At 36.4% G+C, this 19,156-nt stretch overlaps 1 protein-coding gene across 1 annotated transcript in view; it reads right to left on the bottom strand.

Moving 5' to 3' along the window:
• LOC104465704 (glutaminase kidney isoform, mitochondrial-like) overlaps positions 1-12,454 on the bottom strand; it is a gene marked incomplete at both ends in the record, with an annotated part of 15,758 nt that extends 3,304 nt beyond the window's left edge. The window contains 5 exons of the mRNA XM_010078861.1: positions 3,619-3,782; positions 4,456-4,535; positions 5,275-5,404; positions 11,756-11,877; positions 12,358-12,454. Coding sequence (XP_010077163.1) covers positions 3,619-3,782; positions 4,456-4,535; positions 5,275-5,404; positions 11,756-11,877; positions 12,358-12,454 — 593 coding nt within the window. The remainder of the gene's footprint in view (positions 1-3,618; positions 3,783-4,455; positions 4,536-5,274; positions 5,405-11,755; positions 11,878-12,357) is intronic.
• Positions 12,455-19,156: the final 6,702 nt, after the last annotated feature.

Genomic DNA, 19,156 nt, shown 5'->3' with positions numbered 1-19,156 from the left:
TCCTGCTGATTTCAAAGAAGAGATATCTTTCATTCCCATCAATAATACTTCCATTTCTAAGTATTTTTTCATCTCTTAGGGATGCACAGGTTCTGACACTACATTAATTTTTAAGGAAAGTTATACATAGGTCTCCTTCTAAAGCAGCATCCACTGATTTACCCCATAGTGGGTGTAAATCAGCAAGGGGATTCCACATTGTACAATGACAAGGAATGAAGATTAATACTATAATTGCAACAGTTTGCCAAAGAGGCGAACAAACTCATCTACTAATCTTTAAAAAGAGGTATCAAAAACTCTGCAAAGCTAGCTGACACACATCACTAAACTAAAACACACACATACACTCTCCATATATATTCAAATAATAAAGGCAATTATCTGCTCAGACTGAAAAAAATATTTTATGCAGCTTCTCTGCAAGTCTCTTACATTGCTGTATCATCTTATTGTACTTTGGAGTAAACTCATGTTTTTATCCTTAATGAAAAGCACAAGTCATAATACCCCTTCAAGTTTTACTGTGGTGCCCTGATTAAGTGTAGCACTGATTCAATTATTTGCCTCTTGCATAAACAATCCACCTAACAGCCTCTGAACAGTAAATATATTTTTCTCTGATGCAGCGCTCTGCTTTTTCCTGTGGGAAGGAGATACCTGTCTAGAACAGCCTTTTACACAGAGAACCACAATGTATTTAACAGGTATACCTAAATTCAAAATTAAAAAAAATAATTCATTTAGTTACCCAAAAATCTCTCCACTGGACATCACTACTAAATGGTGAAAAATACGTATTTTTTAATACCTCAAAACTGCTTGGCAATTAGCATGATTGCTCCAGCAACCCGCCATGCAATTATGCCATATGTGATCTAGATCTTTCCCCTAATAAGCTCAAATTACAGTGCTTTTCCTCTGCCAGTTCTTCTGACCTTTTTGGTCCATGGCCTTAGGGCTTTCTTGTACAACTGGCTTGCAGTCTTTGAGCACAGAAAGCAGAGGTTGCCACATACAGACATTTTAATACACAGAACAGCTCATCGTGACAAGTTATTTCTGAAATTACATCGAAATGTGTTTGTCCAATACAAAGACTAAAAACAAAAAAAGAATTCAACCTTTAGTTAACAAAATCCCTCAGCACAATAAACCACTTCCTGGCAATCTCTCATTCAATTCCAATGCAACACTTATTACTGGACTAAGTTGTACAAGCAATTATAATACTAGACTAATTCTACAAATAATTATCACCAAAAGAAGGTCTCATGTAGGGATGAGAGATACTAACAGCACGTATATACAGGTATTGTCAGACATGTTGCACCAGGAACTCCATAGGCATGAAAAACACCTGCAAACTGCTCGATGGCCATAAAAATTATTCCTGATGATGCCTATTTCAGACACATATTACTATGTAAAATTCATTATCTACTTTAATCAATTAGAATAATCTGTTTTTAATTAACATGGAAATTGGTTTAGTCTTCCAGAAATCTGAATTGTTTGATAGGCCAGATGTTCCTTTCAATAAAAAAAGTTTTAGAACAGAATATTCACAAGGCCGCTGAAGTTTCCCAGTTTTCATTGCACAGCACAGATCCTACTCAAAACGCCCATGATTCTTAGCAACACTTTTTTTTTTTTGGTAAGTTGGCATTTTTAGCTATGATTTAAAATTGTCTTGTAATATTCTCCATTCTTTCCAGATTGAATCTCAATACTAGTAAAAAAAGAATTGAAAGAACACCATTTTAGGAAACTTTAATGTAGTAAGTATAAAAAATAGCTTCACATGCATGTTTAACCAGTTCTCAAATATCTGCATATCACATAAATCCTGACTACGAACATGAAATTCAACTATATCAGAATAATTAGAAAGCAAATAGATTAATTTTTTTTTCAAATATGATCTTCAAAGATACGTATGTTCAAACTGCCAAATACTCTGCATATCCAAACTTCATACATCAATTTAAATCTACAAGCAAAGTGTAATCCCTTCTTCCCTTCTCTTTCTTCACTCACAGAAACTCAACTTCCCTTTCTCTCCCTATAACTGAAATGTTCCTATTTATTAGGCTTCTGCCTCCTGTTTTAGCCTTTCATTTAAGGACTGTATTGATAAAAGGCTGTCCAGGAGAGTTCTAACACTTTCTTCTCATGGCAGTTATAATCAAGTGACACAAGCACATACTTAAGAATTAAAATTTCTATCATGTGACTTAATCCTCTCTATTAATTTCATGCACGCTGGTCAAACTTTCAATAATCCCAATTCTCTTACTGCAGAATAGTCTTATAAACACTCTTTAACAGTAACATAATAAAAAATCACAGCCTAACAATTCGTCTTCTCTCATAGTTCAATTTTAAAAGTAGAAATAAACAGAAAATAACTACTACCTTGTACCTATATTGAACACCTATACTGAGCCAAAGGGAAAAATGGCCAATTATCAGCACCATCAAAACTTTCTATAATATGAAAGCTTTCTTGGGACATGAAAGACAGTCTTCTTCACACTGTATTTGGAAAAACTAGAAAAGAAAAAACAAGGAAGCAAAGCTTGATAAAATGCTTAACTCCCTCTTGGCAATATATACCTGTGTTGGTATTTCATTACCACTTAGCAACATAATAAAAAAGAAGAAATAGGTTGTCACGATCTATTTTACTTGTAAGTTTGCAAAGATGACTTTAAGGTATGTACTAAATATAATTATGTACCATTTATATATTAATAACATAGTTACTTAAATCAGAATTCAATACAGTCCTTGACAAAAAAATATAATCCAAGCCTTATGCTGTTAATTAAATATTAATCGCAATACCATGGCAACAGAAACATTGTCTCTTCTCTTAGTGAGAAAGAGCCGCTAGAAGAAACATTTGTGTTTCAGAGATAACATCCAGTATTTCCTCCAAGGCTACATGAGTCATCCTTCTCAGATTTTTGCCAGAATGTTTTTAAAAATAACATCTTAATGCTTGAGAAGTAACATAATATGAAAAAGAAATCATCTAGACAAGTACTCTACAAGAAATTCTTGCTAAACCACTCCTGCCCCAGGAAAAAAAATAAAATAAAAGCATTGTTTTGAATCAGTAGCCCAATTCAGTTTACAATAACCTGTGGGATGATGCATTCAATTTCACCTTTTGGAAATTAGCCAGCACTGGCCTTTGGCACCAGCACCTGCTTCACAGAGGGCTGAGAAGGGAAGTAATACACGTTTCTTAACATCAACTTAACATTTTTGATTCTTTCACCATCATTTTACAGAATGCACGATTAAGGAATACTTGCTACCAACTCAACTAAATAAATACATATTTCAAATACCTGCATTATCAAAATTGTTTTTTCCTACAGCTGGATACTAGCAAACAGAACAGAAATAACAAAGCTTCTTTTACTAGCACTCTAAACCAGGCGAAAGCGAGAGACAAAGGATAAGCCTACCATGCTGAGAGCAAAATATTTTGGGACACTTCAATAATAAGACAGTAAAATAAAAAGAATGAAAAAACCTGGGTAGCTTGTGTTGTAATTTTCTAAAATTGAGTATTTGCATTATTAAATATTATATATCTCTTACCATCTTCATTCAGGAACAATTTGTTGAATCTTAGTCCACTAGGCTCTTTACCAACGTATCTGTGCACATACTCTGTGCCAAGATCATTAACAGCAATAGCATATTTCAAAGGCTTTACACAGGACTGAAGACAAAATGGAACTTTGGTATCGCCAACAGAATGCCTGGGAAAAACACAGATTAAGAGCTTTGAAATTTTCTGTTTGTCACATTTTAAAGTACAGAAAAAAAGATTTAAAGGTTTTAATAATTGCCTCCATAAAGTAAGCATAACTAAGTTACTTGCTAGTCATTATTGAAGATGTAACAAAACAAAAGCAAATTCAGAAATGGGTTTGTACTAGAGAAAAAAAAAAAGCACTCTAGCTATATCTGAGATCTATATACACTCTTACAGGAGAAAGTTTAAACAAACCTGAAAAACAAACTAACGTTAAGTTCTGTCCAGTTTCCACACCTTCATTTTCTTTTAAAAGAATACGGATCTGAATTTTTTCCAGTGATGTACAGTGACCAAGAGCACAATATAATCTAGCTTTAGATATAGTATTTACAAATACTATTTAAACAATATTTCATAATAGTAAATTAATTCACCCTAAACAGGGAAGTTGAAAAAATGTTAAGAAAGATGACCAAGTGGATTTCACTACTTAAACAACTCCAATAAAGCTTTTTTTTTAATTAAACCATGAGATATCATGAAGGGCTGTATATCATAGAATATTTGAAGTTGGAAGAGACCCATAAGGACCATCAAGTCCAACTCCCTGCTCCTCATAATATGAGAGACAGTTTAAATAACTGAAACAGTAAAATCTACAAATTAGAATATACCTCTGTCCATCCACCGTGCAAAGTGACACACCCCACAAATCAGGGCTGAACTTGGCCAGCTGTGGAATATAGTCAGCAACCTATCACAATGTGAAATAAAAAAAATAAAAAAAGGAGACATTACAACATCCAAAATATTTAACTATATGTTAATTAAAATAAATGCCAATGGGAAGTATACACAAGTTACAACCAAATTACTCCATTAACAATCACCTAGTATATTTAAAGCTTCATTACAAATTATTATATTCACTAGATTACTATCAAATAAAGTATTTTTTCAATGGAAGTAAACTTTGGCACATTCTAAGGGGAATTTCTGTTCCATGTTACGGCATGTTTAGCATTTTCAAATCACTTAAAATTTTAGATTGTAACAAAGTTTGTGATTTTTCAGTTCAAGTATTGAAAATAAGCACTAGGATAAACTTTAATTAGTAATATAGGCATGGTGTTGACAGCTATTTCTGTCACACAACCAGCCAGTTGTGTACAGTAGGATAATTCTAAACTCTAAACTAGACTTTAGTCTGACAAATTATATAGCAGTTTTACAGTTTATGTAAAATAAAGAACGAACCACACTCTTTTTCCCTTCTAACCTCAAAATTGTAAAAGATGGTCAGAGGTAAGGAGCTTTATTTGTAACACAGTTTACAAGTTGCCGACACAACTAAACTTCCACAACAATTTTATCAAGTTACCAGTTTATCATTTTGCTAAAAATGTTAAGAAAAATCTGTCCACTTAACAAACATATTTGGTTTATATCAAGAAATCCATAGAAGTTTGAAGTTTAATTTACAAATAGCATACCTTTCCTCCAGATTGTTTTTTAGCACTTTCATATAACTCATCAATATGTGAAGTAAATGACATAAAATCTGGAATTACAAACTTCCTCCTGAAGGCTTGAGTAAGCAACACAATATTACTTTGTACACACCTGTAAAAAGTTAAAAAAAGGTTTATTAGTATTTTGACAAAGTACTGTTAAAAACCCTACTTAAGCAGCAATTACATGCTATATAAACAATGACTGTCAGTCCCTTGAAGTTACATGCCTACAAGAAGAGGTCTTTATTAGAAAACCTTTTCTATTTTCCTGTCTATATGTTATAAGTAATTATTTTAAATTATTTTTAGAATTGCTTCATTGCATTCACTTTTATGCTGTTTTACTTAAAGCCCTTATTTGAAGTTTCAACTGAAAGGCTGTACTGCAAGGCACTAGCAATCTGCCTTCGAGTAGCAGCTAAGCTTGCAAAAGGGATCTAAACCACCCACTCCTTAAGATGAAGACATGTGACAGCTGTCCAACCCAGCCCTTGTCCAAAGAAATACTGATTTCAGAATTAGAACAGACTTCTGAGGTCCAGGGTTGGTTTCTCTCACTTCCAACTGGTTTCACCATGAACTGAACCAGAACACCTCCAACAGACCAAACTGGAATGAGTTTACACTCTAAAAAGAAAAAAAACCCTGTGGAAGTACTCCATAACATCTTCTAAACTAAACAGAAGTTAACAGTGAGCAGTATTGCAAGTCTTTTGCTTCAAACTATCACCAGTTACGGAATCTTTGCTGCCTTTTAACCCACAATACATTATCATCCACACTCTCTGAACATCAGCCCATCTGGTACATTTGAAAAACTGATGAGGTAGAAAGGAAAGGACTTATCTAGGAGAAACAGAAGGGAAGGATCAAAATACATGCTGAGACATGCTGCTTACAGTGGTGTGTCTGTGGGTGGGAGGTGAGTGGAAGCAAGGGTGGGAGCTAGGAGCGATTAACACGTTACATCCATTCATTTCAAATGCTGGTAAGCGCTATTCTCTGATGGTGAAAGAGATACAGCAGAGAAGTTTCCATTGTAGACACTGGCATCCTAAGAATTACTGTCTGTAATAAGCTGTTTTGCTAGTCTATGTTAAAACAGCAACTGAGTGGGTTTTGTTGGCATTTCTCATGCTTACCCACTCCTTTTTTACATATCTCGCAAAAAAATCCTGTTTGGTTCGCTCCCCTGTAGGGGCACTTTGTGCTGAAGTAGAATTTTAGCTATGATATTAACTTTAGTCTTCGTAATTTTAAGGTTGATAAAGGATCCTGGGAAAGAAGAAAAGCAACCAGATGTGCAGAGGCATCCAATTATACAGGACGTGAGAAAGATAAGGAGAAACTGAGAGAAATAATTAGCACAACTAAGTTTTAGAGGTTGTGTTGACATAGCTCCGAAAGTTACGGCCCCAGGATTGAAAGTAGCCAATAGTGATTTTGTTGTTAAGAATTTAAAACTACTGTATCCAATCAGTAGCTGCCAAATCTGAAAGAGCTCTGTATAAAAGCATGTGTGCAACACACAATAAATGGCTTTCACTTTCATCATAATTGGCTCATCTGGGTGGTGTCCAAGAACTTCGCCCGCTGACTGCAAAGAAGTCCGCCAGTCGACTACACTCCCCACAGCCTCCAATCACAGTTACCTACTGCAGGTGCAACAACCCCTTCTCAAAAGTTATTAATAAGTTATGGCATCTACATGTGCAGAAGGAATGACAACCTTCAGATGCACTTCTATGTTGTCTGAATCACCTGGAAAGCTTTAAGTACTCTTGCAAGAAAAAAAAAATTTTGAAGCTCACCCAAACCTATCACCACACCTCAAGAATACGAAGTGTGGAAAACAAGGAGGTATGCACTGAAATACAGTCCTCTGACACCACAATATTTTTTCGAAACAGGAAGGGGATTTATACACTCACCAATTCACACCAAGTCTAGGATGCCCACTTCAATAATTCAATCGTTTTAAGCTACAGATTGAAACTCACTGCAGAAGTAGCTACGCTGGTTAAAGACATTACCTATTTCTGCAAGAAGTTATTGTTCCCAGACTTCTTCCGAGGCCAGCACGTGGGTATTTATCCTGGTACTCCTTAACCCAGGCAAACCACATAAATTCACAGACATTAAATACGGGGGTTCAGTTAATCTAGATGGGTATTCGGAACAAATACTGCATGGACAAAAATGACAGGGCTCTTAGCAAGCTGCAGTTCATGGGGCAGTAAAATCTTCAGCCAACAAGGACACTAGCCTTGACAGCCTCTGATATTCTCCCCACTGGAGTTTCTAACTGGTTTATGTTCCAGGTAACCCTTTGGAGACCAATGGTCTGAGGCTCAAGAGAAGTGGACCAGTAGGAAAAGGTCGCTGGGAGGAATTTAAATTAATATATTGAAAAAGAAAAATCTTTCTACAGTCAAATTTGACAAAAAACATAGCCTTTATCCCCCACATACTTCATCAGTGTTCAATATAGGTACACTAAAACCTTCCCACCTCAAATTCTTCCATTTCTTAAAACATTACAATCTTACCCTAAAAAACAAAAAAGCCTGTCTTGCCAAATCCCAATCCAAGTATTCCACTTAAATATGCAAAAAAACTTCTTCACGGTGAGGGTGACAGAGCACTGGAACAGGCTGCCCAGAGAGGTTGTGGAGTCTCCTTCTCTGGAGACATTCAAAGCCCGCCTGGATGCGTTCCTGTGTGATCTGATCTAGGTGTTCTGCTCCGGCAGGGGGATTGGACTAGATGATCTTTCAAGGTCCCTTCCAATCTCTAACATTCTGTGATTTCTTCCCCCATTGGAAAGCATGTCTTCTCAAACTACAAAACTTCCCCAATACATTTGGGCTCAGAAGATTAGAATGCAGGTCTTACGATCTATAGTAACTTTCAGTGACTTGCATAACCTAAAGTAACAGTTTGGGTTTGTTTTTTTTTTTTTTTTAAACAATCTTTGGTCTCTAGCATAAAGTTAGGATCACTATGTTTATCACACAACTTGTTACATTTATCCACTCTTTTTCAAGTTCTGGCTCAGATTGCTCATTATTGCTTCCCTACAGAAAGTAGACATCTGCTAAAAGCACAGTCTGAACTCCCACCAATTCTGAAGAACTGTTAGACTGCCTACACAGCTGAATAGACACCTTCTTTCTGTTTAAAAAGCTACAGTATAAGCATTACAGAAAGGAATGTGAAATTGCATTTCCAACTAGCAAGACTAGGTCTGCAGAAGTGTTCAATGTATTTAGATATTTTGGAGGAAAAAAAAAAGTTACATTATTTTGACAACTGAGGTATTAATATCATAACACAGCAGAAGTCCACTACATCTTCTGCCAAAAGCTTTCTAAATGCTCATCAAATGGGATGAAAACACTTATTAATACCTGGGTTAAGCATATCTAAATGAAAGTTTTCTTCATGATTTGCTACCTAGATTGAGAGAGCCACACAGCTGCTCAGCAGCAAATAGATAACCCTGCTTGAGATCCAGAAACAGATTGCCAGGTTTATGGTTAGAACATAACATACCCAGATTGCTGCTTCCTACCCACAGATCAGAGGAGCTCTGCCTAGCAAGACCACAGTTCTAGGCCAGTAAAGCAGGACAGATAGCACCTTGTGACACAGGCTAAGTCTACAAGCCAAGTAAATTATTCTGGAAAATAATCCAGTTTATACCATTTCACTCAAGTTTACACCGTTTTCAAAATAACCCAATTCTGACTGCCTCATGCCTTTCCTCCTCATCCCCCCCCACCACTGACCAAAACACTTAAGAAATAGGGCTTTTAGCAAGTCTTCTATATTTCTGTAAGCAACGAGCTGTGAGTAAAAGGAAAAGCTAAGAGGGGTAGGAGGATTTATTTCAAAGATTATTAGAGATTTGTCTACAAATTAGCTACAATGTCACAGAAACAGAACTAAAATATAGGATACATCAAAATATGCACACTCTAATGGGGAAGATTAGAGTGTACAGCCCTCCATATTTGTTAAGTTGCCTAAGTTTCGTACAACTATAGTTAGATAGTACTACTACTACTTTATTAAGTAGCACCATAGCTAGGGTACCAAAAAAAAATTCACATAGCAAACTAACTTGCATGCTGCAGTGCTTTCAGTAAGCAGGCTGTTTTCAGCGAGGTATCATTCATGCTACAAAAACCCCATGTTATGTTACATAGATGTAACACGAACAGCTAATTCAAGAAATTTGTCAAGCACGCTCTCCGAAACGTGCACTAGTGAAGTCTTCAATTCAAGAAACTCTGCAGATGACAGATTAAAACCTGAAGTTGTCCTGCCTGTAACGTGGAGATTTTTTTTCCCCCGCAAATTTTTACTTCGAGCACTGTAAAGCCAGAAATCTTCAAAATAAAGCAGCTTTAGTTAAATTGGAGTCTAATGTTTAGAACCACTAAAAAGGTGCTGAAACTTCTGCTCCAAAGACAGACAGTACAGATGCAAGAGCTAAAAATATTTTACAGGTAATTTCCACTGGACTTGATTGATTTAGTCAAGCTTATGCTATCACCACTCCATGTCACTTATCCTTGATGCTTTCTTTGAACTACAGCTTTGGATTCAAATTCATCAGGAGAATTACACCACTGCAACACTGACTTTTACATTTAGGAAACTGAAGCTTCCAAGTCCTGAGGTAAGTACATATGAATTGATACATTATTACATTTCACAGCTTAAAGACCTGGAGAAGAATAAAAATACAGGAACCTTGCATGAGTCTCTGCACAGCAAATGCAGTGTGCCTAGGAGGAACGGATAACTAAAATCTGGGGAGCTTTAATTTATAAAAAAGGATAACACCTGTTGCTGCCAAGGAAAATCTGCTGTGCAAAAAGAGATTCACCTCTCCACTCTCTGTAGAGTCTTCCTGTTCAAGACTCTTTCTTCACAAGAAGGAACCATGTAAGCCTTCCACAAATTATCACAGTAACAACCACTCCCCTAACACAGAGGATCAAATCCTAGAGGTATAACATAGAACACAGGCTAATCGTCAACCCTCTAATTAGCAATCACTTGTCCTTTTTTTTAATACAAAGCCCTTGCCTAAAGCATAATTCATAGTTTACTATTACGAAAAAGCCTTCTAGTATAAATGTAAGGCATAATAGCAAAAGAATTTCATTTCCAATCCAACCATACATCCAGGAAGGTTTCTGACGCTGTAACAATTCAGAGTTTTCACTGCATAGACAAATAACTAGCAAAGATGCGGCCTTGAACTTAAATACAGGAATAAAGTTAGTCCATGTTATACCTTTAAGAAATATCCCACACTTGATTAAGGAGTTGACTGGCTTGTTATTTTGTCACACACACAGACGTTAATTTTTTCTCAATGTACTTCCAAAATTGTTTATATATATTAAAAAACACATAACATACACACTTGATGTTTATATGTATATAAGCTATGTAAATACATATTGTAAGGACACACTATATACTATATATTTTGTATTCTTATCTGTATATAATATATATGCAACTATGTGTAAATACCCCTTTTAGACACATATATATTTTAAATTGTAACTGAGAGGAAATAGCACTAAGCAGTGTTAGTTCACAAATTCAAAAAATGTCACAGAACAACAAAATTGTACCAATTTTGACAAAACTATACTCTTCATGAAAGAAGCAAGTTTTAGATATTACGTCATTTACCCTGTAAATGGAATAAAAATATTAACTCAAAAAATAGTCTACAAATTTCATTTCAAGACTTAAGAGCCTCTAAATTTCCAATCTTTCAGCACGCAAAACTGTAAGTAGGGAGCAAGGGAGTGTGCTTGGAATGAACTGAAGGCAACCTGAACAGTGCTTATATTGTTCAGCTAACTGACCACAGACTTTCAGACTTTTCTTAAAAAAAAAAAAAAAAATCACTAAAATATGGCATATAAATCTCCGAAACAGACCAAAGCAGAGTCTACAGTCCTAACTGCTCTCATCTCTACATATCTTGAAATTTAACTTCACTCTATTTTTCATATACTCACTTTTAGAATTAACTACATACATACTCTGAACACCTCGCTAGACAGAAGCTGTATCCTGCACTTCAGATTAAAAACTGATGATGCAGCGAGAAAGAAGTTTTACGTACTCGTACTAAATACTCCATGCTGCATCAATTAATTTATTTGGCATCTGACCAAGAGTTGTAGTACGGGATCAGATACACAACACCAGCACATCAAACTCTTGTGGAGATCACACAATCTGCGTGCTGCACGAAACCAGAGAACACACTCGTATGAAAATAGGATCAGTAGGAGTGTGTGTTTGACTCTTGATTTAATTACCTACTGATTTATATACCTTATGTCTCTCCTCAGGCAGCAGTAACACACAGACAACATTCATTCAGAACTATACAGTTACATTATTGAGAGAAATTTACTTTTTAAAAAGGTCTTTGTCCAGCATAACACCATCTGAAGTTGTTTGAAGGGTCAGTCTTAACATATCCATGCACTCTTTCAGACGGGGATCAGATGTACGTAATCCTGTAGATTTGAGTGCCTATTACAATAAAACAATAATTACTAAAAAGAAAAAATATGCTACTACAATCAAGTTCTCTACTGTTCCTTTATTTATCAAGGTAAGTGACATCTGCCACTGCGTTACCAACACAGAGACATTTTGACACCTTATTGATCCTTTTGCCATTCTGGCTAACGTCAAAGGATTAATGTCATTTGAAATCCACAGTGGCTCAACCACATTTTACACAAGTGCAAATACCAGCCAGCCCTGACACAGATACAGATGCTTTCATGCAGACTCATTTGCACAGCAAAGTGAATAATGATACTAGTACACTCATTCTCTTAATCACATAAACAGTATCAGGGGAAAAAAAAATATATAGTTACATTCCTTGCTGCAGCTAACCATGTGTAAAAGATATACTTTATTTTCTATTCTTGCATTTAGAATGTTAAAAAAAACCCTTGCAGTAGTAAGCTATCATACAGCACTCTGGAACAGTAAACTTACAGTTATGAATTTATGAACAGGTATTTTTTCTTGTCCTTCTGCAATGGTATAGAAGAGTAGATCTTCTAAGCTAGGAAGGAGACCTTGCTTCACTTTACTGGGAGAAAAAAAAAAAAAAGAAAGCACATACACAGATTAGTTTAGTGCATATTTTATTTACACACATTTTTGCATTATTCATAAGGAAACAAATTTTCACTACCAGTATAACTGCTACCATTGGTTTCAAAGAATGCTTTTATCAGTGAACACAAAGCTTAATTCAACTTTAAGTAGGAAATCAATGGTAATATTAAAAGTAGCATATATACACTTCACAATCGCAAACATTTTTAACTGCAACATAGTCACGTTTTTACTGATCTACTTCTAAATATAATCTTAGAAATAAATATTTTTTGGAGCAGATTCACCAGGTTTCCCTCTTCTTGATGTTACAGAAGAAGAGACAACGAATGTGTATTATTTCCTCCAAAATAGTTCTGTTTTTAGGAACTCCTAGAAAGAGTCCTAAAGCCGTTGTCCTTCTAGAAGCTTATGTAAGCCGCATCAGTTCCAGTGGAAGCAATCAAAGCCACATGCAGCATGGCACAGTAACCTGAACCAGCTCAGCCACCAGAAGCACTAAATCCCATTGTGCATACTTAGCAAAGTTAACATGCGGTGTAGATACTTCTTTAATGGTCGCGTGTTTATCAATGTAAATACACTGGCTACCCAAGTATTCCATGTGTTAACTATTTTATTCTGAGATATGCTTCCTCTATGCCTGCACTTTTTTGTAACTTACATTTCCATTTTAAGCGAAATGTGAAAGAAAACCACCAGGTTAAGCATCAACAGTCCTTCCAAGAGAGAAGGCTGGAATACTGACAGCTTTCCCTCAAAGCCTCTGGAAGCCCTCTAAAGGTTTAATTAACCTCCAAATTTCGCCTTTTCTTGATATTCCAACGGACCTTGCAGCAGGCAGGAGCACAATTCTGTACTAGGTTCTTTATGCTTCCCCTTTAAGTATGGCATCACAGCCTACAGCTGGAACAGGGGCAGCGGTAGCTGAGGGCTTCCGATCAGTTCTTTTAGTCCCTAAGCACTTAGGTTTGATTCTAGACAAAGTCAGTTTAGAGAAAGCCAATGTTCTCCTGTTTGGCAAGCAAAAATAAGTAAAACCAAACTAAAACAGCTCTCTAGTAAATGTAAACATAAACTAAAATGCAGAGGATGCAGTCTTACACTATTTTAGCCATCAAGTTTAAAGCTTATAATCTAATAATATTGGCAATACTTTGCCACTATACTGTAATATATAAAAGTTATTGCCTGAAACTAGAATGCTAAGTGGCAATTCACCTGTTTTTATACATGTATGTGTGTGTGTACAAAAAACAGGTCTAAATTCTAGTCATTAAAGTTTTTATAGATTAGTAATTCTTTGATTATCAGTACTCAGGGCTATAACTATGAAAATAAAATACTACAACTAAGCACAGAACCTAGGTAGGCCAATGCAATCTTACAGACTGACATTAATCCTCCCTCCTCTCCCAATACTAGCTCAACAACACATCAGATTTATGATTATTTTAAATAAAAATATGATTATATCCAAATATCCTTTTAAACTTGAGGCCGCCTTTTAAATTGCACTGGCCTTCCTCCTTTCCTCATAACTAACAGTGTAAACCAGTAGTAAAAATCTCACTTCTCATTTTCCGATTTATTTGAAACACTCTACTTACATACTAAGAACAGTAGACAGCTTTGTAAGCCAACAGAACTTTCCTTGTCTTCCAGTCTGGATTTTTTTTTTTTTTAAATGATGCTGGCTGACTAATGCACAGACAGGCTGGCAATTCAACCAAGACAAACGCTTGCAACTACCTCAAGCAAATTACTGAACACCCTTTTTCCTAAAGAAAAATTCACGTCTTCCACGCAGCACACTGCACTTTCAATCTTTTGAGAACAATATATTCAGTCAAGTCAACTGAACCAAAACTACCAACATACCAATTAAAGCTTCATCCTATATCTGCACCCTAACTCTGCAACTACGTTCTCAGGTTTTTTTAAAGCTATGCTGAGTTACATAGCCTACACCCCTACATTTTCCCCATTTACACAGAGCATTTAACTAAACTGCCCAAGCTGTCAAGATTTCCTGTTTTAAGCAATGTCTCTGCTACAAGACTCGCTACTGGATTGCTGAAGGTGTGACAGAGGATATTGCACTTTGGCAAAACAAACCAGCAAACATACTGAGAAATTAACTGATAACCTACTTAATTACAAGTTTCTGAGGTGTTACTCGGAATTTTACAGCTGTTTCAAAAGTGGAATTTCTATCTGGAAGGGTGCAGAAAAAAACTTCAGCCATTTGACCACAGTTTTTATTTGCTTCTTCATAAGATTTTTATCTATTAGAGAGATGTGAACCTTTCACAGCATAAATTCTCTCTTGACGTAGTTTCCATATCTTTCACATCTGCTGCTGTTCAATATCGGGTCAGTCAGCCTAATTTAACAATGGATCTGCCACAACTGCCAAAGCAAAGAGGATGGCATTCAATATATTTAGAGAAAATTGCTCTTTGTCAAATAGTCCATCTTTTGATAAAGTTTATCAGCTAAATAGGGGTGAAAAGGCTTGCTCTGCAGTTTATCAGGTCAGTGATGTCAGTAAATAATGTTTGCTTAACCTAAAAGCTGTGTTTTGGCACTGTGAGCACACTTAGCAAGACAGTGCTGTTCAGCACATGTTGTGAAGAGCTGTTTTTCAAGTCAGGGAGCTTGCAATTTCCACAGCTGAATTAAAGTGGAAATCCCAGTTTACTCCATTTTACAAATAATGACTTTTGACTTCTTTTTTTTTTTTAAGAAGGGAAATAAGTAAGCACCAGACTACTTCACAACTAGACTTCTTCAGTGGTACCTGTGGACTAGAACACTGGCAGATGCTCCACACTGCTCTTTAAATATAAAGGAAAACAGAATGCAGGAATTTCAAGCACAAGGACTTTGTAGTCCATGTCATTCCTTCCTTCAGCTCTTCCTTCTACATCAGTATGATGCTTGTACCAGATTCCATGGAGGATTTCATTTTAACAAAAGCTGAATTATAATTTCTACAATATAAAGGAGATGAAGTTTCAAATGCAGTGAAACATTCCTACTTTGTATTTCAGGATGTAACTGGCAAAATGCAGAAGAGGATTCCCAGAACAACAAACGATACAATGATACTGCCAGTAACAGTATCAGGCTCATTATTAACCACCAGAAGATAGCAGTCTTAAAAGGAATTCAGAAGAACTGAAAGCTGCAAGGGCTGCAACTTGAAGCTGGTACCCAGTGTATCTACAACAGGCATCCTGAAGCAGTTGTCACAATGTTACAGACAACTGATCTCCAACTAAAAGGGATCAACACCTCCAAGTCACTCAGTAACTACTTTCTGTCCACTTGCGTAGACACTGATCCCATTAACAGCGCTGGGTAACTCTGACTTGAAAACGTACGAAGATTCAGACAAAACTACATATTTATAAGCTTAGACCAAAGACAGACATGTTTTACTATATGTCAAAGCACTTATGGTAAAAGCAAGAACTGTTGCTTCAAAACCTTAGCCTCTAAGGAAGTTATGAAAGGTCTAATGAAAGCACACTTCTGACAGTTTCTTCCATCTGTGAGTATTACTATATCCACATTCCAACAGGAGTAACGGTGAGATGAACCACTGACTGGTTACTACACAGTTACTGCTCCAGAATCTGGCCTAGGTGTGAAAGTAAAATTAATTTTAAAAGGTAACTCTAGAATTCATCCCCATCCTTGAAAAGGAGCACTACTTATCCCTCATCATTTTAAGGGGGGGGGAAAAAAAATCAAACACTTCCTTTAACCATTTTATTATATTCCATACATTAGTACCCACCACTGCTACAATTTAGCTATACTTTAAAAAACAGGGTCCCTCATGTTTTGCTCCTCCCTCTCACCTTAATCAAGGCCTCTGTAACTTAGAAATAGCTTATACTAAAATAAACTATGTTTGATCCTACTACTGTCCAGCATAAGGTGCAAGAAGAACTATGCACACTCACACTGAAAGTAAAAGTGAACAATGCACGGTTATCCTGAAAATATAAAAACACTAGTAAGTACTATAGAAGCTCATCATTTAGAACTGTAGTAGGCTATTGTGGTTTAAGTATTTAAGCATTGAACATAATGCTTCTATTTACGTTCAATTTAAGTATTGAACATAAATACCATTATATTTTAATCCACAGTCTTCATTAATCAAAATCACCAGTCTATGATTACTTCTTAGTTTAAGCTCAAATATTTTTCCTTTCCAAAATATATTAAGTTTCACTTAGACACACAGAGTGAAGACTGGATAGCAGGGATAAGGAAGTGGTGGAAGATGTTTAGGTGAAAAAAAACACACAAGAGGATCTGGTTATGCAATGGGATACTAGTTATTTCATCAGTCAGACCTCATAATTTATTCCCTCTATGAGGAATTAAACTTGTCTAAATTTCTGCACAGTCTTTGCACAAAGCATTTGAGGTTTTCACTTGCAACTCCTACTCTCTGTACACAAGGACTGTTAAGCAAACAAAAAAAGCAAGAAAATCTTAGTGCTGTCCTTTGACACTATAGGTTATTCCAGTATCCTAGAACCATGACCTCAAACGCAATTAGAAAAAAATAATCCCCCTAAACAACCAAAAAAAGAAAGTATAAAAAGGATTATTGTCTTCCCAGCTGGGTCCACAAACCATCTGCCAAACACAACTCAAATGTTATATACTGCTGGATGGCAAAGTGCCGGAACCAGCAGAACACAGACTACACTGACTTAGCCCACTTGTCCATTTAGTCCAGAAACCTGTCTTTTGAATGACTTCACTTTTCTTCTGAATCCCACAGTCTGCCTTAAGATAACAATGATTTCCGCATGTCAGGTACCATTTACAAATGCTTCAGGAAGTTTTTCACAATTCTGTATGAATAAAAATAAGAATGGAAGTATCCAGCAGCCTGGCTAATGTGCCACAGGAATTCCTGCACAGCCTGAACCAAAAAAGAAACTGTTTCCAGTTCTTCCTTATTCATAACTATATGCTGTGTGTTTTATGTAATTGTTCCCTGTTCTTTTTGCAGTAAGGATCAAAGAACAAGCATCTGACTTTCAAATACATCCTTTTGTCAAAACCCAAAAATTATTAAATTGTATGACTGGTTTGTGACTACATAGCCTTACCAGATGTGTTAGAAATTATAGGATTTCCCTAATTGATGCTAGCTGCAGGAAGCTGTTACAAAAGCTCAGTTTAAGAAAATGCTACCTCTTTAATAAATCGTCTTTTCAACACCCTCAAAAACCCCTCACAGTTGGCATACTGCTTTTTCCTAAGTTTTTAATGGTACTGCCCATCTTTCTCATTGAAAACAGAAGTGCAGCTGACATAAACCACACCCACTTGAGCCACAGCTGAATAATTTTTTTGTTCCAAAACATTATGTATAGAGCTAATTCAAAGCAGAGGCTTCATGTATGTTTAACAATAGTATAAATAGAATAATAATACACATATGACTGTGTATGATACTGTATATGGTTACATAACCTGGCATGCATGTGTTTTTAAGGTGTTTGAGGGCAGAAATTATAAGTGATGCCTTTAAAGAAAACTATTTCCCGTTGAAACAAAAGCCTTGAACCAAGCTGGGCAGCTAAGATGGGTGGTGGGAGAAAGGGGAGAAGAACAAGAAGATAGCTTCTTTCCCCACCTGCTATGTTGAAGGAGTACAAGTTCATGCTAAAAACCCGTCAAAAACCACAACTCAAAAGCAGAACTATTAACGAGCTAAGGGCTGAAGCCTTCCTGACCGGCCTTATGGAATCTTTTCCAGACTTCCTCTTAGCATTAGGCTAACAAAGACTTTGCTCAGTGTTAAAACACGGTACTCCTTTCTTGACCTTATATCCTTTGTCTTTTTTTTTTTTTTTCATCTAGGTGATAAGCATAGCAAAGCCTGGGAAAGCATCTTCGTTTTAGATTTTAATTATGCTGCCCCATAAGCAGTGCAAAGAAGACACATGGGCTGCCAACAGGAAAGCCAAAGGGCATATTCCAAGCACACACAAAGGAGACAGGTCTTCATAGGGCTTGCAGGAAAGCTGTCAAACTCCTCCTCAAAGGCTATAAGAGATACTAAGCATACCTAGGTTCAAATAAGCAATGGGCAAGCTGTCAGATGGGAGGGGTGGGAAATGAACAAAACTTTTTCCAAGACCTGCATAATGCTGAGGACTGACAGGGGAGAATGCTAAGGAGAATCACCAATCCATTTCCCTCATCTATCCACTCTAACCCTAGTATCCACTACTGGTTACTGCATTGCCAGGGATGCAAACTGGAGCTGATAGACCTGTCCCTGACCCATTATTTTAAGAACAGTTTGGGTTCGAAGCGAAGGAATACTAACTTCATACACATATATAGTTTTGTCATTCCATTGCCTCCATGTACCTTCATCACTGAGGGACAAATCAGGAGCTCGCGGCACAGGGACACATTCTGTAGCACCTGTGAACATCTGTACCCACCACTACCCTAACTGCATTATATGTAGATATGAGTGTTGCAAAACTTCCAAGGCACAACTACAGGCCACGCACAGCGCCTTTAACAGCTGAGGTAAGATGACACAGCTTTCACTTCTCTTGAAAATACTTCACACAGCAGTGTTAGGCGGAAAAAGAAAAAAAATTAACCCACGCTG

The sequence above is a fragment of the Pterocles gutturalis genome, unplaced genomic scaffold (genome assembly GCF_000699245.1).
Source record: "Pterocles gutturalis isolate BGI_N339 unplaced genomic scaffold, ASM69924v1 scaffold21133, whole genome shotgun sequence".
In the NCBI taxonomy this organism is placed as follows: Eukaryota; Metazoa; Chordata; class Aves; order Pterocliformes; family Pteroclidae; genus Pterocles; species Pterocles gutturalis.
This window is presented reverse-complemented; position numbering and strand designations above follow the sequence as displayed.